Raw genomic sequence first — 27,936 nt, forward strand, 5'->3', positions numbered from 1 at the left:
GGGCCGTCCTCAGGGTGGTGTAACCAGTGTGGTCTCTTATAAAGAGTGCTAGAAGACTACAAACACGGCGGACGTGCCAGACCCACGGTTAAGGTTAATACATAACAGCATTTTATTCAAATCATTTTCACTAAAGATGTTATTCAGATGTGTAGTCAATAACACATATTATGATTTCAATTAACACAAAGTACAGTATACGTATGGTATTTAACAAACGTAAAACAATATAGAAAACTTTTAAATAGAAAATACACAGTACTTTTACTATAGCTAAACTACAAACGTCTTCCTCTGTCCTTCTTTCTTGCAAACTTACATTTCTATTCTTTAAAAAAAAATTGAAATAGGGTTGTTTTGCATATTTTATTCCTTATATTTGTCTCTTCTTTGTTTTATGTTTATATAATAATTACGTTTTATTTATACTATTATGTTTTCAGACCATAAAGTGAGTTGTGCATATAAAAATAAAATACACAGTTCTATTCCTGAAAATGTGTATTTTAGAAGCACCTTTTAATGGCCTTGAAACAGTACTATTTTGCACATTTTATTCTACTTTGTAAAAGTAGTCTGTATACTCTACAATTTAAGGTACCAAGTCATTGCCAGAAGCTGGAGACTAGAAGAGACCGCAAAAGGTGTTGACGGTTGTCAAGTGTCAGTTATGTGGGCACCAAGTGAGAGAAGACTTCCTCAGAGTCAATCTCAGACCGTATACAAGCTGGTTGATGCTAAAGACTGCATTTCTGAAACACATTTGAATTGCTTCTGGTTGGCTGAGTCCAGCGTTCTGCTGTGAGGTATCAGTTACCAGGCTACTACGACACACTTCACACTTAAAGGTGGGGTATGTAATTCTCTTTTTTGGCCATTTTTTCAAAATCACTTAAAATCCTATTCCTAACCCACTTACAGCCACTGAGTTAGAAGCACTGAAAAAATAAATAAAGCAATTTAATCATCTGTGGAACGGGCAGGACTCGAAAAACTCCAGCCAATCATTTCCAAGACCACCTAGAATCACTGGACAGTAAGTGCGTCAATCAATTGGTTGTACCATCCCCCCCTCCCGCCATCCATGTCCATGTTCTTTGAGGTGGAGTCAAAGGAAAGAAGGTAGGACCATTTGAGTTGTGTATTTTCAAAATCTGCCAGCCGTTTTGCAAATCACATACCCCACCTTTAAGTTTTGGAGAGAAACATTTCTCGTGACAAATCCTGAAGTGTAAACTATAGTTTTCAGTTAGCAAAGGAGTGGGCAAGCGTCCTGGAATGGTGAACAATCAACACATCCTCATCTGCCGTCATTGGAGAGTCATCGAGTCCTTTAGCTGAACATCAAGATCAGCAATACACTGTAATAAAAAAATTTGGTTTAACTTAAAAAAGCAAGATGCCTTAAAATTTTGAGTTATAGTGTTGTCTTCACACATTAGTTATCGAAGTTGATTTGACAAAAGATAAAAAGTTGTGATGACAAATCATGAAAATATTTTTTTACAGTGTGTATTCCAGTTAACTTGGCCAGAAGGACTCTGATGGGACTGTACGTCTGCATCATGTGTCGAGCTAACTTCAGCATGTGACAAGCATCCATAGTCACAAACACTCGCTCCCACTAGATGAACGAGCAAAGTAGGTTTTCAATGGCTCAAGGTTCAGTCTTATCTGACACCCCAGATCAGTGCACATACTGACATTAGAGGAATTTCCATCCATTATAAGACAAACAGCGGTGATGCCTCGTTTCTGCTGTGCATGTAGTGCATGAATATTTTTGAGTTTGAGGTGACAAAGTAAGAGTGAAAAAAAAAAAACAATGGGTGCTGTCCAGTGACCCTGCAGACCAATGACCACAAAAACAAAAGCCTCACTAGCCTCAGTGTTCCCATCAGTGCCATCATCACCCAGATCAACAAATCATGTGGTCTTCTTTGTTTGTGTCATGAAACAGGAGAGGAGACACGGAGGTAGACGTAACCGTTCTTTATTAATAGGCTGGATCGTCAGACAGGTGATGAGCATAAGCAGTTCAAATGATAGTCACACTTTACTGACTTACTAAGTCTTTCTTCTTGCAGGTTTGCTGAGAAGTGTGCTGAGGATAACTGGATCGAAGTCTCTGGAAGACGACAATGAAGGTAGGTTTAGGAAGGTGAGTAATCGGGTGAGAGACTGATGAGACCGGACGATGAGTGAGTGTAATAATGGGTGCTTGATGAGGGTGTGGCGGGTTAGTCCTCTAGTGATTGGGAGTTTAGTGATTCGAGTTGGTGGAGCTGAAGATGTGTTGATTCAATCCGTGTCAGTATGACCACAGGTAATGTCCAATTTCCTGAATTTTGCGTTCGGTTTGACCATTGGTTTGGGGGTGATAGCCGGAAGCCAAGCTCACAGATACTCCAAGAAGGTGAAAGAAGGCTTTCCCGACATTAGAGGTATATTGTAAGCCTCTATCCGACACAATGTCTTCTGGTAACCCGAAGTTACGAAAAAGGGCCTCTGCGGTTTCCATGGCAGTGTGTAAGCCTTTGAATGGGATGAGTTTGCAGTTGCGGCCGACAGCTACAAGGATGCAGGTGTTTTCATCAGATGGAGGTATCGGGGGCAAAGTCCATTCCCATGTGAGACCATGAATAGTGAGGAATGGGTAGGGGATGAAGCTTGCCTGAAGGTGTCTCTGTGTTTTGATGGTGGCACAGATCGGACATCCTCGAATGATGCGTTATACATCCTGGGTCATACTTGCCCACCACCAGTAGCGTTCACGGAGGAGTGAGAGGGGCCGCTGAATGCCTGAGATGAATTAACTAGTCCATGAGGGTTACGCGCAGGTTAGATGGGACGTAAGTGCGCCCCTCAGGACCTCCCGGTGTGTGATTGGTCATTCAGAGACCATTGGATCGGACACACGAAGAAAGCTGGAGGAAGAAAGGTTTCAGACGACTGATGGGGTAAGTCTGGAGAGTAAAGGAAGGAAAGCGCATCCTCTTTAGTGTTCTTGTCTCCTGGATGGTAGGTGACTTTGAAGTCGATGGCTAGGAATTGACGTTCAGCTCCTTCCAGCCAGTGTCTCCAGTCTTCTAAAGCTAAACTCATGGCTAGAAGTTCAAAGTTGTAAAATTTGATCATAATTTTGCACCGGTGGCGACAGTTTTTGGGAGAAGGCGGCACATGGATGAAGTGGAGCTTGTTCCCCCTGCCGCTGCTAGAGCACCGCTCCCACACCATTGGTGGAGGCATCTACTTCTATGACGAAGGGTCAACTGGGTGAAGGCTTTCGTGGCAGCTGGACTCCAGGACAGAGACTTGGGCCGATTACGCTGTAGTGATGTGATGGGAGAAGCAATCAGTTTTGACAGCACTACTTACTGTTTTTTTCCCCAGGAAAATCAATGTAGCCTAATATATTTTTGTTCAATAACATTTTTTGATTATTATTTAGAATTTTGAGGGGATTCTATGATACTAGATTTCTATGAAATCATATTTATTTATTCATAGATTTTAATGAGCTATTTTTCCACATTGAAAATAATACAATATTTTTTTCTAATATATATTTTTAATTATTTTTCAATTGAAGCGGTATTCCATATTAAAATTTAAGGCATTTAACGATTTAAGGCATTTCAAATTTGTTTAAATTAATTGATTTATTTAATTGGCAGTAAAAGTCTTGCATGCATATGTAGCACCTGGCACAACTCTATTGTGTAAGCGTTAATGGACGCTTCTTCTGTTCACTTCTGTTCTGTTCCCTCACTTCTGTTGCTCCTTGCAGGAACACGTAAACGAGAGCACATTATGCCGGTTCTTGCCTCTCTTCATTGGCTTCATTAAGATTTTATTGTTTGTTTTTTAAATCCTTTCATGGTCAAGCCCCAGTTTACATAGATGATCTACTGAAGATGCATGCTCCTCTGAGGTCATTGAGGTCCGCTGACCAACTACTCTTATATCTGTTCCTAACACGACTTAAAAATAGGGGAGATCGAGCATTTCCAGTCGTGGCCCCTAGGCTGTGGAATGATCTGCCTATGTGTGTCAGAGTAGTTCCCAGCCTTGACATTTTTAAATCACGACTTAAAACTCACTTTATTCATTGGCTTTTAAACCAGTCTGAGAATTATTTTCTGTATTTTATTTTTCTAGTTTGTCACTTGTTTAACTGTGTTTTGTGCTCATGTCATGTGTTTAAAATGTGGCTGAAATTATGTCAGTGTCCAGCACTTTGGCTAACCTCTGTTGTTTTAAATGTGCTTTACAAATAAAATTGTATTGTATTCTGTTCTGTGGCTGCCGGTCTGAAACTGCTGGTGCTGCGGTTCTGCAGTTGGATACTATTGGAGAGGGGACGTTATTTGAATTCAAGATTACGAATATGGCAAGCCATTTTAACATTTAATTCTTAATACATACATTAGTTTCTATTTTCATGCTTCAAGTACTTATTTTTTAGATACTAGTATCTATTCCATTAAGTATTAGTACTTATTCTTTAGCTAGTGCTTATTGTTTAGGTACTAGTACCTTTTTAAAGATACTAGTATGATGGTAATATGATGCCATAAAGAATTGTATGCGCAGGGTAAGATTTTGGGAAAGTGTACACAAGATTTGCAAGCGTAAATTAAATTTGCATGAGCAAGAGAAGATTTGTAAAGGTTTAAAAATCGCCTTCAAGTGTATTTCAAAATATTTGCAGGATTTTACTGTTATTCGTAAATGTAATTCATGTATTGTGAAGCTGCAGCTTCATGCTAACGCACAAATACGGCCAAAAGCATTGCAAGCCTGCATGTGAACAGCAATATGCAAGCGAAAACAGAGTCAGGAACTGCAAAACAGATTGATCGCGTAAAACCAACCTAAATATACTGTTGCAAATGTCTGAATGACTTGTGTACATGGCGCAAAAGTCTTTCTTTTAGCTGCACTTACAGTTTTGGCACGATTCTCTCACCCATTAAGTTGTGCAAGCTCGAAGAGGAGTGTGGGTCCACCTTCTTCATGTAGCCAATCAAATGAGCTTTTTGCTGACGCTCGATTTACTCTTATCTGATTGGTTCAATAAACACACCAGTCGCCAGAACACAGCTTTATCTTCATTTGGGTCCGCATCGTTCTCAAAATTGTACTTTTAAAAGTACAATTAAAAATCTTACTAATAAAATTTACAAAACTTACAAGTAACATTTGGAATAAATACTATAAATGTGTATCTATTGAAAAAGTACTAGTAATGTAATAAGCTCTAGTATCTAATAAATAAGTATCTATTTAAAAGGTACGAATATAATTAATAAGTACTAATATCTAATAAATAATAACTAGTATAAATATGTAATAAATAAATACTAGTATATATTTAATAGGTACAAGTATCTAATAAAAATAACTAGTATCTAATTAGTATCTAATAATACACAGGCCTACTAGTATCTAAAAAATAAGTACTAGTACCCAAATGAACAACTATAGTGTATACAAAATATGTACTAGTCACAATTGGAATACATAGTCAAAACTGAATAGTTTGAAATATCACTATCTAATGAATGAGTACCAGTAGGCCTATCTAATACATCTAATGAATAAGTACCTAAAGAATAAGCACTTGTAGCCAATGAATAAGAACTCGTACTTAATGGAATAGATACTAGTGTCTTAAAAATAAGTACTAGTAGCATGAAAAAGATAGCCTACTGGTACATATTAAAGGGCACCTAATATGACATTTAAAATGTTCCTAATGTTGTTTAGGGAGTCCCCAACAACAGTTTTACATGCATGCAATGACAAAAAACACTTTTGTTGTCGTATAATATGCATTTATTTTTACCTGATTTGCTCACCGACTCCCAAATGAATCGTTCAACGACTCATTTTTCAAACCCCTCCTCTGCGCGACGCTAATCTGCGTTGATTGGTCAGATGACCCAGCAGTGTTTACAGAGATAATACTTATTGTTTAACACGGAGTACAATGATGCTTTTATCAATTAAATTGTGTTATAATAATGATTATAGTCCACTGCTTTGTAGTTTGTAGTAAAAAACTAAAAATAAGATAAAGAATGTAATGTTATGTTAGCGAGCATATAGCCCAGAGTTCATATTGTAAAAGCACAATCAGTCTTTGTTTGCGTTAGCCCGATGCATAAACATAACGTTTAAAAAAAAAAAAAAAAAAAAAAAATGTAGTTACGTTACTACGAGGTATTACTCTATTCTTTAAGACAACTCCGAAAACAACGACAAACACTTCACATCTCAATACAATTGTCATTGAAGACCTAGAAGCTAAACGGTGCTTACACAACAAACAAAATAATTATTAAGCATGCTACATAAAACATAAAAGCAACAATTATTAATAACACTTACAGGTTGTGATACGGAGGAGGAAGCTGATACAAATACACTTGGAACTGAACCTTCCTTCAATATCAGTCGGCTCGCGAATCCAAATTTGAGTGCATTTAAGTTGGTAAAGCAATCATCTTGAAAATGGCGCGAGCAAAGCACAAGGCTCGGACTAATACTTCTGTGGTATAGCTGTATATATGAATTGTAGCCACTTAGTCTTCAAATGCTCCTCCTTGGGCAGTTGAAAAAAGTTATCTCTTGAGTCGCACTTCAGAACACAGCGTCTCGTCGCCATGATGTTTTCCCTGCTGGCCTTGGAGCACAATAAGTGGGCGTGTGGTATTCAAATAACTTGACAAGTTGACGTCATCTAGTCAGAGAAAAAGCTTCGGTCTTCTAACGATTCATAAAAATGACTCAGAGTCGACTCTTACTTTTGAAAGACAATAACTTTATATACGGTGCACTTTCATATTTCAAACTTTGCAGGATGTTTTTGTTCACTTAGATCTATGTTACACACTACATGAAAGGTAAATTTCAAAATTCCATAATAGGTGCCCTTTAAGGTCGGAGTGAATGTTAAAACGGCTTGCCATATTCATAGACTGGAAAAAATATATAATACCAAGGCACATGAATAAAAAAAATCATGTTGCACGGGTACATTTTTTTAAATAAACAATTCAATATTCCATAAAAAAGGATTGTAAATTTTGATTCCATGGTGATTGTAACGTTAGGATTGAAGAAACTGATGTTCACTGGCCCTTTAAGGTTTTGAAAGGCGGAAGCGCGGAGCTCAGTCCCAGCGTGCAGCGCGTGAAGATGGCGGGTGTTCTGGAGAGGAGTTACATTGAGATCTGCGGATTTGAAAGAGAGACTGTCTCACGATTCAGACAGTTAACACTCAATCTAGGTAACTCCTTTTATTATTAAACTGTTGTAGACACGGCATTTTCAGTCTAATGTGCGTTAAAACAGGCTGGGCGATTAAATGGTGGCTAGCAGCTCGTGTGTGACGCCATGGCAGACCCACACATACTGTATAACGATCATATACATTTATATTTCATCTGTTTTTATGTTTTAAATCTGACGCTGTGATATTTGCTCTCAGTATCCAGGAATTCGTTTTTTAAAGGATTTTACTACGTACCCCTAACTTAGTTTAGAGGGCAAAAGTCTCAACGTGTTGTTAGGAGATTTCGTTTTGCAGAAGGACAAACCCACACTAGACTAAGTTACAATGTAATGATGTTAAGTATCAATAAACTTGTTTAAAAGTGTGTCACTCTTAAATATGTTAGGTGTGTGTGTGTGTGTGTGTGTGTGTGTGTGTGTGTGTGTGTGTGTGTGTGTGTGTAAAACTTAAACACATTTGAAGAGGATTTATGTCACTTTTTTGGCATTTATACACTGAAAACTCGTTAATGTATATGCTAAAGCGTTTTTAATACCATGAGAAATATAAATTCACTCAAGTCTGTGTGTCCAGCAGGTGTTGGCGTGAACTCTGGCGGTGTGAAGTATGCAGACAGTGCTGGTGGATTCTCCTATGAGGACAGTGGGAAACTCCTCTCAGTCACCAGCAACAGATTCATACACTGGTGAGAGCTCTTCACTCATTTCAATGATGTTGAGCTTTATTTATGTAACACTTTTCAGCCTCTCTTTTGATACAGTAACTAAATGTTTTTGCCTATATTGTAGTTTCACCATCAAATAAAAATTAGTTTTAATTCTTAAAGATCATGTTTAGAAAATTATGTAAGAGTGTCTGGAACAACATTAGAAACTCGAGTCTGTACTTTATTATTATTGCAATCAAAAAATTGTGTGACATTATTGGTTAAACAGCAGATCGCAGTGTAGTTTAGTGTGCCTAAATGTATCAAATCAAGATTTAACGCATTCTGTTTTAAGACATGTAAAACCCAGGACACACCAAGCGTTCCACAACGTCGGCTAATATTGGTCCTCGCCGGCTTTTTTTTGGGCGATTCGACATGTTGAATCGGTGTCGTGCTGTCGATGAGAGAGAGAGTGAGAGTCACCAACTCTGATTGGTTGTTCAGCTTAGTAAACGAGTCCGTGCACGAAAATAATCACAAAACAGCGAGCAAAGAAGTCAAAACGGTACAGATAGAAGGCTGATGAGAGCGCTCTTCACACAGCGGGCATGAGTATTTGAAATTGAAAGCAGCTTCTGTTGATGGTTTTCATATTTGTATTTTTAATATATAAGCCAACTACATTCCAAAAGACATATGATGCCTTTATAGAGAATTTGTAAGGAAAATACTGGCGGGCGAGACAGCGCACTACTAGAGTAACATCAAGCAAAGCGCGCGTATTTCACAGCGCATAGTCCATATGATCTGGTAACGTTAGTGCAATGAAGCCCGTGAATGTCCAATTCGCTTCAACTTTTCCGAACTGTATGAAAGACAATTTTTTTCGGAAGGTTCGAGTGTGTGTGTGTGTGAGACAGAGGAATTAGAAGCAAGCAGAATACGGTTGTTTATAAAGCACAAGCAGCGTCATCACGCATCTGTGTTTAAAACTAAGCTCAGACTCGATTCTGAAATTATCTGAATACATACAGAATCGTTGAAGAGAATCTATAACACAATCACGTAAATTAAACAAACTGTTCTTTCCTGTAGCCTATGCCAGGCCTATATGCGTAGCGTGCCAAGTTCATGCTTCATCTGCAGTGCAGACTGCTTTACTATCGCGTGTCACGTGACCAGAGTGTAAATCGCAGCTTTTGCGGTTACAAAATCGCGTTTCATCATATCGCAATATAATCGCAAATGCAATTAATCGTTCAGCCCTAGTGTGTGTGTGCTTTGTTTATGGTTTGTGGTATCTGCAGCGTCGGTTAGCCTTTTCGAATGACGGATATAGATGAATATATCTGCAGAAATAGACAGTTGGCGAGTCTTTGGCATTCAGAGTTGGCACTCTGTTACAACTGGTGTCAACCAGGCTAGTGTGGCTTAAGATCAAATTGTTTCCTTTAGATATGTTTTGACTAAGGGCATTTTAACACCTTGATTGTTTGGAGCATTTGTTTTGGAACCTGGTATGTTTTCTTAGTTCGGTTTGTTTAGGTGTATATGTGAACATGGCATTCGCACTTGGATCCGTATCAAATCAATATTTCGAGATCGCCTGAACAAGTTGCTCTCGATTGCAAACAAACTTGAAGCGGTTCGCTTGTGGTGAGAAAGCAATCCAACCCAACGATCCAGGCTGTATCACACTATATGATGGGTAATTACGTACGTCGTTTTGTAATGCACCGATGTAAAAATTTTGGGCGATACTGATAATTATATTTGTAAGCCGATAACCGATATATTGGCTAGGGGTGTAACGATACACGTCACGATTCGATATATTTTTTTTTTAATTCCCGCAAACAGTTATTCACATTAGCATGTAAGTTGTATGAGAAAATGAATCCTCGCGGATTATAAAATCAAGTTAGGATGAAGATTTACTATATAAAATTTATATTCATTAACAAAAACAGTAACATCTGTTAAAAAAAAGTAACAACATTATTTGTAAAATATAATATTCTTTTTATTAAAATTAACCATTGGTCATCCAGTATCATGCATTTAGATAATGATAAACACAGATAAAACCGGGCATGTCAGCACCTCACTAAATTTAACTTTATGGTTTCTATGGTATTTGTATGAAAAACAGTTGCCTAAATACATTATTAAATACTGCAATTATATTCCATCAGTCCCTTAATACATTGTCTACATTAATAATATAATATAATTCAATATGTATATTACACATTTCATGGTGCAGTTAATATTACTAGGCTAACCTTACAGTAAATCCAACACAACATGATGCTCGCATTCAGTGTAGGCAAATGTCAGCCGTTAAACGACTGAATGCCTGTGGGCGGGGCCTAATCGAATCAAATTAAATCAAGAGCTTGTGATTTGGAATCAATTCGATATGTGAAATCTGTGTCAATACCCAGCCCTAGTCTTTGTTTTATTACAATATTCAACTGGTGCCAAAAACCCGTTGTAAATAGAAAACGGACCCAATGCGAGTAGATGTAAATATTGTCATTTATAATTTGAATTAATCACTGCAGCAATAATTGTAATCTGATCATTTTCAACTGATTGTCCAGCCCTGTATTGTAATGATGTAAAGGATATTATACAATGTTTAATATCTACCCTGTCCCTGATGTAACGCTATTCTAACAATGTTATTACATTGTTTAAAAAACGTTTATGAAAATAAAATTATCTCTACAGGGGGAATGTACAGTACCTCTCCGTTTATTTTATACAGTCTCAATATCACTGACTTCCTCTGTTAAAATAAATACATTAGTTTATCCTTTAGTATTTACACATTAAGATGTCTCCTTTCTTCCAGGTCCACTTCAGGTGACACTGTTCAGTTTGTTGAGCAGTCGCTGGACACGAATCTTCTGAATAATGCTGTCCGCTTGCGTATCCCACACTGCCTCTTGCTGCCCGGAGGAGTTTATATACAAGAGACCCTTAACAACGTCCTTATTCTGATCGTCACCAGCCAATCAGTCCATCGCCTGGTTCTGCCGCACCCCACGCGCATGTACCACAGTGTAAGTGACGGGATCTTTACTCTGCTTTCATAGGCCTTTCTGACTGCTACTAAATCAACATGTTTTTCCCCCTGCAGATGCAGCTAAATTGAGCTTAGCTTGTCCAGCATGTCCAGTATTGCTGTTATTGATGTTCCTTTTTCAATTTATGAGGATACAATTCGTAATTATCTGCGTTCCAACAAGTCCTGGACAACCTGTAATTGTGCAGAGCAGTTTTATAGCCATAGAACAAGTCAGGGGTCTTCAATGTTTTTCAGGGCAAGGACTCCTTATATCGCGTCTTTTGCGAATGTAGGCGCATTCTTTTTCCAGGCGCGCATATGCCGCGGCGAGATGAAAACATCTCAACTTTTCAGGGTTTTAATTCCTCATCTCCATAAATATATCTAGTAGTAAAGCTAATGCAAGGGATAGAAATCAATTAATCCTTTGCTGATACTTCCTCGTCATCATGAAGAGCGCAGTTCATGGCAACGACAGACGCCAAGCAAGCACTTGTGGAAAGGAGAAAGTGGTGCAGCCGCGCGTCTCACGCATTTTTAGACACGACATGTGTACGGCCCCTTAGCCGATAGAGACATGGAGCAGAGACCCCTGATACAAATTGTCAAACAGAGCCACATATTAAAGGGTCATGAAACCCTAAAACATTTCTTGATGTTAACAGATATGTACAAAGATGGACATAAATGAAGAAAACAAAAACACATGTTTATTTAGATAAAAGGCTTCTTTTTCTGAGCCATTTAATTCTTCCGGTTTAAAAAGCAAAATCGATTCTCTGCATTAAATTAAGTTTATTCTCATGAATAATACAATTACTGCAATGTTTTTGTGCATGAGATCGCATTACAGCGGAGAATGCAAATGTCACACAAGACCATCGTTACAGTTAGGGATGTCAATTTGCACAAATTCCCATGATCGATCGTCGTTCAAATGAACGGTTGATTAATCGTTAAGTTAACATTAATACTGCAATATGTGTCTGCTGCAGTGGCATATAGCCGACAGCATGACGGTGTGCTCAAAACGCTCTTCCTCACCAAATTAATGCGAGTGGTTTTTAGTCTAAATAAAGGGCTAGCAGTAATATAAAATGAGTCGGTGTGATCATTTAATTAAATTACTTATTTAATAATCAAATATTATGACTAATACAACTGTCAAAACGCCGCCTCAGTTGTGCTTGCTTGTCATAATGTCTAACTCCTGTTGTGGATGCACTGAAACATGGCAACTAAACCCAATGAATTTACAACGATTTATTAAAATGGTGTTCTCGTTATGATGTTATGTAACATGACCGTCCCAATCATAGTTATTATAAGCAGAGCATTGCTGTTTGAGCTGCGCAACCGTTTGATAGCGGGTTAACTCAGTGAAAGATTAATCGGATATATACAAAATAAACATCATATTACAAATTATATGTGCTCACAATGATGAGCAACACGCACAACCTTGCTTAATCGACAATATATTTATAGAGTTTTATAGATTCAATTATTATAGACAATTAATTGATCATCGATTCATCGTTAGCATCCCTAGTTGCAGTGTTGTTCGTTCACCTCTAACGCTTTAGCTTTGCATTCGGACACATGTCATTAGTGTATCTGTACAATAGCACAAAAGTGTTGTTTGATTTTTCCACAGCTTGAGATTGACTACCAACGCACGGAAAATATGATAAACAATATTTAATATGTAGCCTAACAACAACATGCGGAGTGCGTATGAGAGCGGTTTATCAACACGGATCACAGTTCATATCCAGAACGGAGCAAGTGTGTTTCAAGTTTTTATGGACATAAAAACACCATCTTCCAACTGTCATTTCAGTGCTGATGTCCTGAAGTTGAGATTTTTTTGCATATAAGAAATATTAATGTAATATTGCTTGTGGATATGATCTATAATTTGTATAAACTTTTCTCTTATAGGATCTGGTCACTGAACTCCAGATGCAGTCCATTTTCACAGACATTGGGAAGCTGAATTTAAATGAGCCAGCCCACAGTTATGTGCTCCCGTTTGCACAGGGAACACAGTCGACCTCTCCGTCCACATCTGCCGCCTGGATCAGTCATCAAGGGGAAGCTCTCTTTGCTCTCGCCTCACCGTCAGGCAGCATTATTATAGTCACACTACCTCCTCACGATCAAGATGGTTTGTATCTATCTATAGTGATCTTTATCTGTCTAAAGCTGCTTTGACACTTCCAGCGACACACAGTGACAAAGCGACATGATCCCATTCATTACAACGGAGAGCTGACAATTTCCTGTGATCGTTGGCGACAGGAAGTAGGCGTGTCCAGCGACACAAAGTTGAGATTTAACTTTGTGCAAATGAAGAGTGACTCATGTGCAACAACTAATAGTAGTGAAGTCATGAATGTCATTCATAAGCTTTATTAGGCAACCAGTAGTGTGAACACCCACTAGCAAAGTCGCTGGCAGTGTGAACGCAGCTTTACCCTGTATACATTGATACATAGTTTGTGGATCCTTAAAGTTTGAAAATATTTTAATTTCTTCTATTGTAAAGTATTACATGTCATAAATTTTCATGTTTGTTAAAGTTGCAGTTTCTTAATTTCTAATTTTGATATGCCAAAGGGGCATTTAAAAGTGTCTAACAATTGGTAAATTACTTGTGAAAACATACACACGCTGTGAGCTACACGGCACATCAGAAACAAATAGAACTAATTTTAATCCATGCTGTTTACAGTGGATGCAGCATAGAGCCGGATCATTGACAGAATGTATGCCCTGTTTTATTGCTAACAGCACAGCTGTGGCCAAAAGAATTGGCATTGACATCAATTTAGTTTCACAAAGTTTTCTGCTTCAGTTGTTGTGGTGCTGATTCACATCACATTGCTTCTGGATTAATGTGCAGAGTGATAAGATGCCTTTTAAATTATTGCAAAAAGCTTAATTTGCCAAAAAAATTACTTCCTAAATTAACTACCCCCAAAGAAAGATGTGCAGCCATCATCAATATGCTTCAAGATCTCACGTGCAAGGAAATTACTGCAAAGAATATTGCACCTGATAGATACATTTTCCAGATCATCAAGAACTTCAAGGAGAGAGGTTCAGCTGCAGTGACGAAGGCATCAGGACGTCCCAGAGTGTCCAGTAAGCACTAGGACTGTCTCCTCTTGAGGAGAAGCCACAGAATTGTGTCAGCACCGGTGCTGCAGGTGGTCGAGGCAAAGAGTTCTGGACTGGTGGCCTGGTGTCAAGACATTTCTCACCAAGAAAACCATCAAGGACATACTGAAATTCTGCATGAAGTATAGGGATTGGAGAGCAGAAAACAGGTGCAAAGTTATTTTCTTTGATGAAGCCCCCATCGGACTGTCTGGGACATCTGGAAAAGAAAAGGTGAACGTTACCATGAGTCCTGTGTAGTGCCAAAAGTGAAGCATCCTGAGACCATCTATGTGTGGGGTAGCTTCTCATCCAAGAGAGTGGGTTCTCTCACAATTCTGCCCAAAAACATTGCCAGGAATAAAGAATGGTATCAAACGTCCTGCAAGAGAAACTTCTCCCAACAATCCTGGAGCAATTTGGTGAAGATCCATGCTTTTTCCAGCATGATGGACTACCATAGGGGCTTTCGCTCCGGATAGTTCTAGGAACTAGCCATCAGGGTGTGAAGTGACGTGAGTCTTGCTCGTTGTTGTGACTTGTTGAAACAAACCGTGCTCGCATTCTCAGTGTTCATTAGTTTACAATCTGTCTAACAGTCCTGTCTAATACAATATTAGATAGATCTGTTATACATAGAAAGTAGACAGTATATGAAAAGTTATTAGCGTATGCCGTGTGGTTGATGCCCAATGTCGCTAGCTGAGCAGAAATACATGATCATGTTTGTCTTGGTCCCCTCAAAGTTGCGTTGGATTTTCTCCTTAGCGTAAAGGTTAAGAGGCCCATCTATCACTGTTTTCCATGTTTGTATAGTTTGTTTCTGGAGTAAACATATAGGCTATATTCTGTGTGTTTACACAGCTTTTTTTTTTGAAATGGCGGGTGCTGGTGTTTCACGTGCGTTTGGGCAATCCGGGTACACTAACTGTCACTGGTAGTTCCTATAGTGGTTTAGACTCTACTCTGAAGTAGGAGCTAAATTAGTTCCTCCAAAAGAGTTCCTAGAATTAAAATCATTCCTAGTTCGCGCTGACATCCAGGTACTTTCGCCAATAGTTCTAGGAACTATGAAAGGGTTCCTTCGGTGCGAAAGCTTCTCATGTCACAAGGCAAGAGTGATAATGAAGTGGCTCGGAGATCATTATATTGACATTTTGGATCCGTAGCCAGGTAACTCCATGGATCTTAATCCCATAGAGAACTTGTGATCCGTCCTCAAAAGGTGATTGGACACGCAGAAGTTCACAAAATTGTGATCAACTCTGACCAATAATAAGGCAAGAATGGATCGCCATCAGGCAGGATTTGGCCCAGAAGCTGATATCCAACATGCCAGAGTGAATTGCAGAGGTCATAAAGAAGGTCAACACTAAATATTGACTCTTTGCATATATTGAATGTTTTTGCACAAAAAAAAAAGCCTTTAAAACGTATAATTATTATTGTTTTACAGTATACATTTGAAGCATATGAAAAAAAAAAAAAAAAGATCTACAAATACTGACACAGCAAACTTTGAGAGAAACTAAATTTATGTCTGCCAATACTTTGGCAACAGCTGGACACACACTTGCTGATGCCAAAGGGATTTGAAACAATGCTTTGTCTCAAGCCGGCGCAGCATGGCGTTGGCAACTGGCATGCTTGCTGTAGACATTTGCCATGTTTCAAACTTGCATGACTTTCTACTTTGGAACACAAATGAAGACATTGTGATGAAGCTGTTTGTGTTCAATTTCAAACCCCCAAAAGGACATCAGTAGCATGAAAAATCCACAAGACTCATCTGGTATATGTCTTCTAAACATAATTAGTAAAAAGTTGAATATTTGTAAATTCTGCAAAGAGCGTTAATGATTGTGAAGTTCTTAAATTTCGGCATACTACTAAGTTAAGTGGCATGTTAAATACCCTTATGAAAATTTAGCACAAAGGGCATTTAGTAAAGAACTATTTGGAACTATTTACTTTAGCCAGATTTCTGTCCACTATTTTTACAAAAAAATAGAGAATATATATATATTTTTTAATTTGTGTTCTGAAGATGAATAGAAGTCTTATGGGTTAGGAATGTGCAGATACCCGTTTTTTACTAAATCATGATTCCTCTTTCTGTTACAAAAAGGGGCCGTGTCAATTCTGGAGTTAAAACAGAGTTCAATGATGCAGCGGTTGGCCGGCTGGATGCCTACTGCTATCAGGTACATTATTTCTTTTACATAGTTTAAATGTTAGTTGAGTCACACACAACACAGAACGGAGCAGAAACTGTTTAAACGGATGATCCCGTTCACAGGGGCGATCCGAGCACGTCTGATGTAGCCATCAGTCTGGCTGTCCACCAGCTAGAGGACGACACGTTTGTATTCGCACTGTGTCAAGATCACAAGCTGCGGATGTGGTCATTTAAGGTCAGTTTGGCTCCTGATTATTCATACATCCAACTTCATTCTCGTATCAAGATGTAATTACTGTGTCTTTCAATGTCAGGAACTATGTAGCATGTTATCTGTGCGCGTTTGACTCCTTTATCTAGTTTCATTATGCCAATCACATTGATGTATTAATTGTTTGTCTCTCAGCATCAGATGTGTCTGTTGGTGACTGATATGCTGGAGTATATGCCCGTGGGTCGTGGGGATGTGAAGGCTTCTCCAGCACAAGCTCATAAGCTCCGACTCTTCTTCTCCTCCTCCATCGGTCTGTGTCTCGCCGTCTACCTCGCAGTTCCCAAACGCAGTCAGTTCTGTGTGCTGCAGCTGGTGGCCAATGAGAACAATCGCTACAGCCTGGATCACATCTCAACACTTTTCTCAACACAGGTAGAGTTCAGTACAGTAAACAACATTGAATCCTTTATACGATTACTGATGGAATTGTACTTTTATGTGTTTGTGTGAAACAGGAGACAGTAGTGGATTTTGTCTTGACGGCGACTGATATTTGGGCAGTTTGGCTGGATAATGACAACCAGACTGTGGTGAAGTACATCAGTTTTGAGCAGTGAGTAAAGCAGAGTTTTTTGCCTTCTGTGTGAACGCAAACACTTCCCGACATTGGGGACCTAGTAACATTGCCGGGATCAGTCCCGGAACGTGCCCTGTGTGAACAAAAGCCAGGATCAATGCCGTAAGGGGTGTGTCGTAGTGATGACGCACGTGCCATCGCGCGACTCTAGAAAGTTTGTGTTCGTCATCAACAAAGAAAGAACGAAAAAATGTCTGCAAACTGGAATGAAGCAGAGACCAGGAGCTCCTTACTATCCGCGCTGAAGCTGAAGATCGTTCGCCAGCTTTGTGGAACGGTACGCGATGCGTTAGTGTACATGTTTTCAACGCGTACGTTACACGTCTCATCCTGACGTCACGTGTCTTACTGGGATGTGTGTGAACGCACTCACAGATCCCGGAAAATCACTGGCAGTGTGAATGAACCAAAATCAAACGATCCAGGGTCAGATCCAGGGTCAAATCCCGGGTCACATTATCCGTGTATTTTCCGGAATCTCTGTGTGAAAGGGGCTTAACAAACCCCCAGAAGACAGTCAATTAAAAAAATCTGAATAAAGGATCCATTTGAAATAGCCCACTTAATCTATGAACTAAAATGGAAATGAAGCAGTCAAGTTAACATTTTAGTAAATGGATTTCCAATCAAATTATATAACAAACACAATAAATGTGAGATAAATAGAGAGTTAAAGATAAAGGAGGACTGATGGTAAAGGTTAAAGACCGAGACAGTGAAAGATGAAAACTGGAAAGCCACAGGGCATCAGAAGATAAAAGGGAGGCCACTGTTGCATTGCTCCTGGATGTAAAAGTGAGTTTTACATTTTTAAAACAAAGGACAAAAGAGTCGATTTTCAAAAAATGCTGGTGAAATGGAACAATATAATTTTATAATGGAACGATACGCATTTTCGATATAGAGTGCGTGTCTTTATCTGTACTGTATGTGTGTGTGCATTTATATGGGAGAGAGGAGAGCCAGGACATTTTCTGTCATCTTTGTAGAACTGAGATATAAAAATTAGTGGTGTCAACAATAATCGATTCGGCGATGCATCGCAATGCGGGGCATGCACGATTCAGCATCGATGCGACAAAGTGCCATAATCGATTATGTCACTGTTTATTTTCTGGCCTTGAGTTGGACAATAAAGTTGTGAAGTTTCAATTACTTCCGTGGGCATAACAACAACAACCGTGATAGACGGGTAATTAAAAACGCACCCAAAGCTTGGAAAAGCGGACATCTGGGCACATTTCGGATTCTACGAAGTTAATGGGAAACTAGACAAGATGAGGCTTAACAGGAGCGCAGCTTCGCGGCTGAGACACGAATAGACTATTAACATAAAGCTTTTACTCTTAAACACAAAAGGCACGTCCATTTTAATAAAAAATTATTAAACAAACCAGATCAAGAGCAAAAACGAAATAAAGTGCATAACTGAAAAATAAAGCATAGGCTCAAAACTAATACAAACAGCTCCAATAATTGTTTCCCGTCTTCTAAAAAAAAAAAATGCTGCCACATTGCCGATGTCTTTGTTGACATGGTAGAGGAGGACTGACTATGAATTAAACGCTCTCAATTAAATAAATAATATTCAGCAAACCTTCTAGTAGCCTACTTTCTTCAATCTGTCTCTCTTCTCCGGTGGGTTGGGCTAATCCAAAAGAAGTGAAAACAAGGGGGGTGTTCTGAAGACAGACTGTTACCTGTGAAACAGGGGTGATCTGAAAACACCCCCATTAGTAATTAGTGCTTTCCACCTGATGAAATGAACGCGGCAAAAAATCTGAATTTTGGTCAAGCCAGAACGTATCGACCAATAATCGACTAATAGACTGGGAGATTACAGCCCTAGAAAGCAGTGATTTATGTTTTCTTTTTCAGGTTTGAAAATGCCATCTCCAATACCCTGGATCATTAAATTTTATTTTGTTTAATGACATTTATGTCAAAGATACAGGAGAGTGATAATACACACATAGCAGCCAATAAAATCTGTTGTTCAATATATGACTGCTTGTATTGCCTCATGACTGATGAAAAATGTGCCTTGTTGTGTGCAGTAGAATTTTAATGCATCGTAGAATCGAATTGAATCGAATCGTTACATGGTGAATCGTAATCGAATCGAATTGTGAGGGCAGTGCCAATGCACACCCCTAATAAAAATAGTGGTGTAAACAAACATTCAATATGCATCACATGACTAAACATGCGCCATTGTAATGCTGGAAGCTTTCAGTATCTATAAATTGTTGTACAGACGTTGGCATCCAACATACCGTGGCGATATGTAAAAAATATTTTATCGATTATCTCCTTCAAAAATATTGCGATATCCAATTATATCGTCTACCCAAGCCCCGCCCCCAACACAACCCCGCTGGAGACACTGCTGACAGACACCGTAAACCCAGATCATGTTGAGTTTGGCTGCACTTTATCTAATGTTAGCCTGCGATTCAGTTAGTTTAATTTATTGATTGAAACGTTAAAGGTTTTACTTTGGTTAGTTTGAGCTTAAACTAACATTACAGCAAATCTAATGTTTTATTTTTATTTTAGTGTTGCTAATTTCCACACTGTTCTTATCACATCTGTGTTTTAAATGAATTTCGTTTGTTCGCTTTTGGTGTAATCACCTGATTTAAGGATGCGTTTAAATTCTTATTATAACATGTAGCACTGTTTTTAAACTTGTATCCAAACTATAATGTATTTGTCTAAAATTAGGGATTAAAAACGAATTGGTTCGTTCTGCATGAGCAAAAACTTGTTTTTTTTCCCCGTCCTTCTTTCTGGTTTTAGAGTTCCAAGGTCACCTTAAGCCACTTACGAAATAATAATGACTGCTTTATTTATTTAGAAACAGAAGTAATTGTTATATTTGAGTATTTAATTTATTTTTTAATCTACTGCACAGTATAATCATTGTAAACTCAAAGCACCGCAATTTCTTCATCCTTTTGCAATATAATGAAATTTTAATTACAACGAATGTTCATGTTTGTGATTTTTGATTAGGCCTATTTATTATGTGCAACATTTAAATTAATATTCAGAAACAGGTGCAGTTACTTCTACTATTTTTTCGTGATAAACTTTTATTAGATTGCAGACCAAAATAAAATAGGCCTACTTGATATTATTTTTAAAATTGGAGATATCTCTCTCTATTCCGAAATAACATTCGTTAAGAAAAGTTTGTCTGCAGAACAAAATAAATTGTATAAAAATGAATAGCAATGTAACTTGGGAATAAAAAAAATCATATAAAGATCTATAAATCCACTAAAAATATTTAACAATTACTAATGTAAGGATGAATGATGTTTGACAGGGAGCGCATCTCAAAGTCACAGACACATGTTGCCGTTAGAGCAGTCAGTGGCGAACAACAGGCAAATAAAATTAGGCTAATTAAAGGTGCAAAAGTTTAGTGAGGGATACTTTTTCTTTTGTTCTTTGATCAAGCAGCGAGTATATGCGGTCAATGCACGCATTCAGTAGGCAGGCACACTGTCTTTCTTTCTTTCTCAACAGTTTAAGACAAAACCGACTGTGTTTACGGGATATTTTGACAACTGTGTGTGTATGTGTCCTTGCACTATGTGAGAGGTGGCTCTTTGCGCGCTTTTAGTGTGTGCACAGCACAGAAAACAGCGCGCATGCAGAAATGTTCTCTCGCGTCTTGCGCTACAATGCTATCAAAGAAGAATCGATTTTCTATTCCTAACCCTTCTAACTACTAGCCTATAGAAAATATTTAGTTCATGCTATTGCATGTGTATAAACGTGTGTATAGTATGGGGCTACTAAGAGAAATATATTTTGTACAATTGTAACTTTAACCACTTTAGATGTACAACGTGCTAACAAGCACATTCATAAAGGCAATTTGCAAAAATTCACAAAATATAAAGTGTGATACTTGCATGTTCTGTATATGAAGTTGGTTCAAGATCAGTTGGTATTGTTTAACTATTGCAAAGTTTTACACATTTTATACAATATTTCATTAAAGTGGTTTGTTTCATGGAGATGAGAGTAGTTTAATTATAAGTCTTTTTAAGGAAAAGAAATGCAAGTCCCTCACAATATATATATAAATAAATATTTGCTGCTTTTGTCTGACTTTGCTGCTTATGTTTTAAAATGTAGTAACACAACAGGCATGTGGAACCAGGTATTTGTCCAGCCATCACCAGAGGAGGAAGTTCAGATTGGTGAAGACCAAGACCCACGGGTAAGTGTATCGCTGAAACTGGTATGTCATATATTGTACCATTTATTTATTTTTGTTCCCTAACACGTTGTTTTTAAACAGGAAATCTATCTTGATGTACTTTTTTCACCGCTGCGCTTCACAGCCTCAGCCATCATTAAAGCTCTACAGGTACAAATCTCAAATTACTTTCATTCACTCTTAATGGGTCGTAGAGCAAGGTTTAAATTACAGTTCCCAGAGCCATCTCCTTTAAAAAGCAAATATAAGAAAAATCAAGGTCCCCAAATACTGTTTTGTGAGTTAAATGAATAAATAAGCAGTTTGCATTACAGGAAAAGTTATTGTACTGTTTTTAACCACAACCAATCAGAGAGCACAGCTCACTCAAATGTTGGTGCCTGAGCCTCATTTTCATCTCATCACTCCACAACAACCAGCAACTTGCATCCTGATGCAAACCTCCATTCCACCATGTGGACAGAAAACTGATGTTTATACTTGTATTTGTTAAGAGTTGATTCTTTTCTGCCAGATTTACAAACGAGGTACAGAGCGATATTCTGACTTATCATGGGAGGAGCTGAAGAAAGAGGTCACGGTCGCAGTGGAGAATGAGGTAAGGTTGTGCGGTTTTCCCCATTGTTCATTTCTGGTGTTACCACCAAAATTGTAATTAAACATTGTGTTCAGCTTCAGTCCAGTGTGACCGAGTACGAGTTCTGTCAGGAAGACTACCGCTTGCTGCAGGTGGAGTTCTGGTCGAAGTTTTACGCATGTTGCGTACAGTACCAGGACGTTCTGTCCACACCACTCGCCCTGCACGTGAGCCCTTCCACAGCCATGGTCTGCGTCCTCAAGAAGGTACCAGATCTCAGCCTCACTTAGTGTGTGTGTGTGTGTGTGTCAAATGAAATCAAAATTGTCCCTATTTGCAGCATTAGTACACATCGCTTTTCTTAATTTGAATGCTTCGTTTATAGATTGCTGTTTGATTTTCTGATCAGCCTGATATAGAAACATTGCCTCAACCAAAAGCGACTTTTTTTCTGAAGCCTCCTTCAGGCCATGCTTGCAATTCCTTTACTCTGAGTCTGTACTAGGGATACACCGAAATTAAAATTCTTGGCCGAAACCGAATATGATAAAAGACTTGGACGAATACCGAACACATTTTTTCAAAATTTTTCCCATTTATTTTGGCAATTTTTCCACCATTGCATAAATGATATAGTCAAAATGTGCTTTTTACTATTTGTCTTGCTTTTCAAAGAAAAAATCAATTACAAAACTACAATTTAAAAATATTTATTTAACATTGAACATTTAAAACATTCCAGCAGACATTATACCAACAAAACTTAAAATAAATAAATGTTAAACTAATAATATTTTTATTTGACCATCTTTGAGCTTATATTAGGCCTATAACTAACTGCTGAAAGAATGTAACCTTTGTATGCCTATAAAAAAAGTGCATCTTTTGCTGTTTGATTAGCATTAATATGACACAGACAGGTATTTAAAGGGTTCATGACATGAGAAACCAAATTTGCCTTGATCTTTTGGTATATAAGAGGTCTTTGTACCATTAAAACGTCCTGCAAGTTTCATAGCTTAAGACTTCCTCCCCATTATAAACGAATCATTTATTTAATCAAGCTCTAAATACAGCTCGTTCTGTATCCATGGTAAGAAGTGACGTCACGGTACGAAGTGACGTACCAGCGTTTGCATATAGACCGCCTCCAGCACAAGGCAACTACGCTTAAAGCGCAAGACAACTACGCTCATTTCGTATCGTTGTCGCGCCCGCGCGCCTCACAAGCGTTCAGTCGACGGACAGCGAGTGGGTCTGTGTACAGGGAAATTACGATGCCACGCAGATGTGCTGTTCCTGGCTGTGGACAAACAACATCTTTGAATACGCTGCGAAAGATCCAGTCGTCAGGGAAAAATGGATGCACTTTATTTTTTGCGGACGTCTCAGTCACGGCAGTGTTAGTTTAGGCGTTTGTTCTATACATTTGAAGGATGACTGTTTTGAGAACAAATCCCAAAATGATGCTGGCTTTGCCAGAAAACTGTTGCTCAAAGATAAGTCCGTTCCGACTATTCTGGGCTCAACGACGACGACGCAAACTGTAAGTAATGTATTTAAAACTTGAAACTACTTTTTAAATACGCTGAATCCGCAAATGTTCTGGCTGGGGGCGTTAATAATTGATGCATAGGCACCAGTGTTGGGTGTAACGCGTTACAAAGTAACGCGTTACTGTAATAATATTACTTTTTTCAGTAACTAGTAGTGTAAGGCATTACTCGTCTGAAAATGGTAATATTATTACAGTTTTCCCGAGCTAGTTACTTGCGTTACATTTGCCAGTAGCACCATCACACACAAGGCACACAACACAGAGAACAGAAGGGAAGGGGAGGAGGGCGTGAATGTAACAGTGATTGGTCTGGGTTTGGCACGAGGTATCATTTACCATCACCGATTGGTCGACACCCGGCAGCCAGCCGCAGAGCGGCATCCTCATAGACAGATGGGGGAAAATGAAAGCGTCAACAACGGCAAGCTGAGGAAGGTTCCCAGCAACAGAAAGCTAGTTTCGACGGGTGGAGATTCAGTAATTATTTTGAATATGTTCAACGGAAGGAAAATAACTTGACGGTGAAGTGCACACTCTGCCCGGGGAGAAAGCTGCTCTCCACCGCTTCCGACAGCACGGACACATCAAGCTCGTTGCGAAGCGACAGAGTGACATGAATGAGCAGCCCCACAAGCAGCAAAAAGTTTAGACTTGTTATCCCATACGGAAATGTAATATATGTACATATATGAAATATACATATATGAAATATATCATAAAATATACCATATATATGCCCATATATAAAACCTATTAGAAAATGGAATAATTGACATATAAAACCAGCCCATATATTTTATGTATGTATAATAGTTTTTTTTTACATACATGTCACATATATATAATTATCAGTTTTCAAATATAATTTGTGTAGTATTTGTTTTGTTTTTATGAGCTGGTCAAGAAGAGGTAAAATAATAATAAATAATACATTTTATTTATAAAAGATTCAAAAATGAAATGTGGATATATAGACTTGATCTGTAGACTTGAAATAAATAGTTAAATAGTAAATAGTTTGGCATATATAATAATAATTTAACATTTCCGTATGGGATAAATTGACAATCAAATTTATTGATTGTTTACACCAGACGGTGTTTGTTAAACATTGAGTAAATTAATACTTGTTTTTTGTACTTGATTGCACAAGTACAGTTGTTTGTAGTTATTTGTGCTAGACAGTGCCAGTCTGTTGTTGGCGTAATAAAGACCCTTAAGAACACTCCTCCTTTGTATGTTCTCCCTCCATCTGATGCGTCTCAGGCAATTATAAAGTAATTAAGAAAAAAAATGTAACTAGTAGTGTAACTAGTAATATAACTAGTTACTTTCTCCAGGGAGTAATAAAGTAAAGTAAGGCATTACTATTTTTGAGAGTAATATGTAATATATTACTTTTTTGAGTAACTAGCCCCAACACTGATAGGCACTGACGTTAGCCAATCATAACAGTGGGCGTTAACACTGAACTCTTAAAGGGGAAACACCCCCAAAACAGACTGTTTGAATCAGAGGATGAGAAACAGGGTGGGAAAAGGTCATAAATCACTACATTTTAAAAGTTTTTTGTAAAAAAAACTATAGTAATACTATAATTGCACCTAAGGGAACATAATAATAAAATAAAATAAAACATGTCATGACCCCTTTAAGGCTGCTGTCATTTTAAGACCAAATGCTTGGATCTACCGGTAATGCATACTGACACATATCCGGTTTTCACCGAGCGGTTAAGCCATAACCGACTGTATTTAAGTGAGTTACTCCACTTAATGGGCAGTTTGACTGACACCTGTGTGTCAGTATTTCACCATTCAGGCGCAGAGAAGTGAATTCGGGCACGATACAACATTAGTTATTTTTTCACAACTTACTGCGCATAATTTATAACTTGATACTCTTTTTGAAGATTCTCGTTAAACACGCATCTTTCTTTCGTCTTTCTCAGTCACTTTAAAATACTTCCACACTGACGACATGTTTGCTGGATTCATAAAGCGTGAGCTGCGCACCGCTGCCTCTCAGTCTATGCTAGTTGCCATGATTGCGTCATCAAAAACCTCATTGTTCGGTAAAGTTTATTCGGCCTTTTCACTTATTCATAATTTCGGTTGCTGAACATTCGGTGCATCCCTACTCTGTACACAATACTCTGATACTCAGTATTGATCAGAATAGTAAAATTATGAGATTCATAAATCAAATGTAACCTAATTGTTTATTTGCAGCAATAATTTGTATTTGAATATGGATTTCATGAGATTCTCCAGCCTGTGCAGGACACTCCCTGACTGGTGCTTACACAACTAACTTCAATTATTTTTAATGCTCTGTCTGACATTATATACTTCAAACAAAACCAAAGAACGAACTTATGTGACGTAATTTTGTGCATGACATCATTGCGTAATACAGGGATTAAAGTTCTCCGTCGCTACGACGGATTTCCGTTAATTGCAGAGAGTCTACGACGGATTTCCGTCAATATCAGCCAGGGCTTCCCTGTCATTGTCTTAAGTTCACTTTTAATAATTTTAAGGCCATAAATATGCTTACATTTCTCAAATAGTGTAATAAAGGTCTTCATTTTAGCTTGAATGGGTCTTAAATTAAGGAAGGACGAGGTGTATTCACCCTGCTGAGGGGGATGTGATCAAAGCCTGGAGTGGCGCTAAAGCCCGTTCTAATCTGCACTAAGCATTCTGTGATCACTCCGCTCCTGATCCACTCCGGGTTTTCTATACCCGCTCACGGAAAAACTGCTCAGGATAAGTGCAAAATGAAGGTTGTGAAATGATTGCCTAATGTTAACTCTACTTTGGTGCTGCAATGATATTGCATATCGCCACGATAACCGACCTCATCCGAGCTGCTTTGGCCCGTTCACATGTTTGCGCTCACGTGCGTTTTTTTTAAATGTAGATGCGCGAATGTGTATAATAAGTGCGCTCAAATAGAGAGCGACGCTGTTGCAACTCGCCTTGCTTGTTTTCCCAGGTAAGGTGAATGAAAAAATCAAAGTAAGTTAGTCTTTAGGGCTTTAGTTTATATTCACAGAAGCTGCGAGCCGGTCGCGAATTCCAGCGTGACGCTTCAGTAACGGTCATAAAATACGAGTCTGGCCTGTGATATATAGCTAAACCAAACAACAGTTTGCAACGACTGTATCAATCAAATATCAGCTTTTGGAAGGTAAGATATACAGGTAAAGATTAGGAGACTGCGAGAAGAAGAGAGAATAGAGATGAGAGAGGAATAACAGGTGTTGCATACTGTGCCCATGAGATTAACTATGTATTCCTATTTAACACATATAAATGTTCTTTGCTAATTACAGTGAAAAATATAAGCTCAATTTAACAACACAAGCACCTATTTAATATAATTCCATAATAGTAGTATTGTATAAATATTAATATTTGTATGGCCCTCGAATATGTTATATTTCACCAGTAAGCACTGGGAGACTTCACTGTTGTATCACTCCGCTTGTCTGTGTTTGATGCCCCCGAACCCCCCTAGCAAGATCCCTTTAGCAAGGACCTCTTTATTTATAAAACCCTGTGTACGACCCTGCTCATGCTGTTCACTTTTTATATAAAAAATAACATTATATTATTTATTCATAATGGCTGAATGGTTAAAATATAGTTTGTGATATTTAGCTCACTTTGCAGCAAAGGCTCTGTTGGCTTTTATTATTTGAGAAATAAAAACTTTTGTTAAATTTATGCAAATATTTTATTATTTGTATGACTACATCACAAAGAGTCAAGTCTTGTAAAAGCATTAGATTGAAAACATTGACATTTCATAAAAGTGTGTAAATAATAGCAATGCAGTTCAAAATGGCCTTTCTTTAAATGCAAATGTTCTTTGAGTATTTCAAGGTAATGCATGCCATGTACTCACTATACTCCTAATTACAAGAAGAAAAAAACTTCACACTGGATGTGTGACAGGCTGTGAACGGGGTTTGGCCATGGAACATTTTTCAGTCAAAAGATTTTTTTGTTTTAATCCCTGGTAATAGGTAGGTGTGCGTGGAGGCTTTCAAGTAAAAATCTTTTCTGGTTCGTTTCTTCTGTTGAGTCTCTAGAGGTCAGTGAAAACATGACCACACTGGAGCAGAGCTGCTTTATAGTAGAAAATGAAATTGCACTTCTGATGAAACGAGACACTGTTTTTCATGTTTAATACGGTAAAGCTGCTTGATTTTAAGCAATCTATTGTATATATATAGTGCTATATAAATAAATGTGACGTGACTTTTCTAGAGTGCCGAATTGCAGAGCTTGTGCAAAGATATCCACATTGCTATAATCAGATTCTTTA

General features: G+C 38.2%; 1 protein-coding gene across 2 annotated transcripts in view; it reads left to right on the forward strand.

Moving 5' to 3' along the window:
• Window positions 1-7,155: 7,155 nt before the first annotated feature.
• nup160 (nucleoporin 160) overlaps window positions 7,156-27,936 on the forward strand; it is a 54,315-nt gene continuing 33,534 nt past the window's right edge. The window contains exons 1-12 of one of the 2 annotated variants that reach the window (XM_079603147.1): window positions 7,156-7,297; window positions 7,880-7,988; window positions 10,813-11,023; window positions 12,973-13,198; window positions 16,322-16,397; window positions 16,493-16,607; window positions 16,779-17,018; window positions 17,102-17,199; window positions 21,379-21,463; window positions 21,545-21,613; window positions 21,978-22,061; window positions 22,136-22,306. In XM_079603147.1, the coding sequence (XP_079459273.1) occupies window positions 7,207-7,297; window positions 7,880-7,988; window positions 10,813-11,023; window positions 12,973-13,198; window positions 16,322-16,397; window positions 16,493-16,607; window positions 16,779-17,018; window positions 17,102-17,199; window positions 21,379-21,463; window positions 21,545-21,613; window positions 21,978-22,061; window positions 22,136-22,306 (1,575 nt within the window). In that variant the 5' untranslated portion in view covers window positions 7,156-7,206. Of the gene's footprint in view, window positions 7,298-7,876; window positions 7,989-10,812; window positions 11,024-12,972; window positions 13,199-16,321; window positions 16,398-16,492; window positions 16,608-16,778; window positions 17,019-17,101; window positions 17,200-21,378; window positions 21,464-21,544; window positions 21,614-21,977; window positions 22,062-22,135; window positions 22,307-27,936 lie in introns of both variants that reach the window. The other variant, XM_079603146.1, reaches the window with a different exon arrangement.

Source organism: Phoxinus phoxinus (assembly GCF_949152265.1).
Source record: "Phoxinus phoxinus genome assembly, chromosome: 25".
Lineage (NCBI taxonomy): Eukaryota > Metazoa > Chordata > Actinopteri > Cypriniformes > Leuciscidae > Phoxinus > Phoxinus phoxinus.